This window comes from Habropoda laboriosa, unplaced genomic scaffold, assembly GCF_001263275.1.
Source record: "Habropoda laboriosa isolate 0110345459 unplaced genomic scaffold, ASM126327v1 C6125033, whole genome shotgun sequence".
NCBI classification, from domain to species: Eukaryota; Metazoa; Arthropoda; class Insecta; order Hymenoptera; family Apidae; genus Habropoda; species Habropoda laboriosa.
In genome coordinates, this window is record NW_017127645.1 from 1 (window position 1) to 2,240 (window position 2,240).

The following is a 2,240-nucleotide window of genomic DNA, read 5'->3' on the forward strand; positions in this document are numbered from 1 at the left end:
TTAACCCTTTGCGGACGGAGACGCTCGACGGGCGAGCGTCGCTGTGGACGACAGGTATTGGAGCGTGCAGTAAAGAAAATTTTCACGTCGCATATTTGCGTTTTACAAATTAAGGCTTTATTCAAATAAATGATTCAAAAAATCCTAAAAATTATAAACAAACAAATTTACTAACAAATAACTTTTTTTATGAAATCTAAGAAAACCATAAACAAACAAATGTAGTCGTGTTTACATATTATACGTTTTATATTCTTCCTTTGTGTGGTATCGCTCAAAACAATCACCTATGTGCAAGGTCGGCTTAGCTGAACAAGTAGCACAATAGTACATCGATTCTCTCCTTCCATGTTTTACCTTCCGATTCGAGCATACGACACAATCTTTGCTTCTTCCTGTCTCATTTCGCCGAATAATATGTAGAAGGCCGTTGAGCCTTTCCGCTGTTCCAGAAGTCGAAGGAGGCTTGGGATCACCATCTCGAAAATCTCCAATCAATTGATCTACCAAGCGACGTACAAATTCTATATGGCTTAACTTTTTTATGTTGTATTTCTTGTGATGTTCCTGATACAATAAATAGGAATTTATCACAGAAACGTCCAATCCCCAAAAAAATAATTTTCGCCACCATTTTTGGGACTTTCTCATAAAACAGTACGTGCCTGTGTACTGGTCTGCTTTGTCTACCCCGCCCATGTATTTATTATAATTTAGAACCACATCTGGCTTCACAGTATCAGTTACTCCTTCTTTCTTTGACCTTTTAGTGACGGTTTTTGAAGATGAGGTAGCACAGGTGCTGAGCATGGTCACTATACGCTTGTCTCTCCAAGCCAATAATAGTAAATCTTTCCGTCTGTAGGCAACCATCTCATTTTTCGCAATCTTTGGATTCTTTATTTCATCTGGAATAAATTTCCTATTTGTCTGGATAGTTCCAGTCAGATGACATTTCAGTTCTAGTAGTGCATCTGCCAAGGGAATGCTTGTGAAATATCGGTCGTTGAAGATATGGTATCCTACAGCGCCAGGATTGGATTGCAATAGATTGTGGTATAGTTGTAAGACTATTCTTGTACTTATTGGCAGATCTGGTCTAAGTAATTTTTCTGTAGTAAAACTGCCATAATATGGTAAAATAGTCTGTATATAACCAATATTGGCGTCTGCAAGAACGTAAATACGGATACCCCACTTGGTTGGTTTCTGTGGGTTGTACGTAATAAAAGTTATTCGCCCTTTGAATTTGACGATGGATTCATCCACTGATAATTGCACCCCGGGTACAAAATTTTCTCGACATCTACTATCAATGTAATCCAAAAAATTGCTAATTTTCTGCGTCCTTGTTGTCATGTTTTGTCTACCTTCAGTATTTTCATTTGTATGAAGCATCCAGAATACTTGTAGAAATCGATCCCTCCTGAATACTTCGGCAAAGTACGGGATCCTGCATTTCCTGTCGGTGCTCCAATAATCCTTCAGGTTCGGAAGTGGCATTGTTCCCATAAGCAATATTATCCCGAGAAATGCTCGCATTTCTTTTAGTGTGACATTAGTCCATGTACGCCATATGGACCGCTTTTTTACATGTTTTTTTTGTATCGTATCATTTGCGTACCGATTAGTCTCCTCAACTATTTTCTTGATCAACTCTTCCGTAAAGAACGAGTTGAAGAAATCTAACGGTTCTTTATAAGTTGATTGTAGTTGTGAACCAGGGGTTCGTGATTCAGAACTAAACTGTATTTTTTGTGGAATGATATCGTGATTTGTAACATTCGTCCATTCATTATCACTACGGCCATCATTTTCCTGAATATTCATCTCTTCATTGCTGCTGCTATCACTGCCCACATTGAAGCGCCTGAGTGCATTACTTGTTGCAAGGATTTCACTTCCACTGGATGAACTAATGACACCTGTGTCGTCAGAGTCAAACTGGAACTCATCATTACTGTCACTATTGAACGTACTATCTCTGGATCTTTTCGCCATCGTGTGTAGGATGTTATAAAATATAAAATATGCGGAAAACTTTGCTGGTTGCTCTGGCAGTGACACTGAAATACTGACTCGACAAACTGAAATTCGTTCTGACTCTACCATGGTCTTGCATCGTAAGTTTACATTATACGGAAGATAAGACTTCATCGTCCAAAAGTCTCAAATTTCATTGGGAGACCACTTGACGTCTTAGGCTAGTATCCCCATGTGTATCTTATCGTCTACGACGG

General features: G+C 38.8%; 1 protein-coding gene across 1 annotated transcript; it reads right to left on the reverse strand.

The window, feature by feature from the left end:
* Window positions 1-231: 231 nt before the first annotated feature.
* LOC108578337 (piggyBac transposable element-derived protein 4-like) lies at window positions 232-2,001 on the reverse strand. The gene has a single exon (XM_017941651.1). The coding sequence runs from the start codon at window positions 1,999-2,001 to the stop codon at window positions 232-234; it is 1,770 nt and encodes a 589-aa protein (XP_017797140.1).
* Window positions 2,002-2,240: the final 239 nt, after the last annotated feature.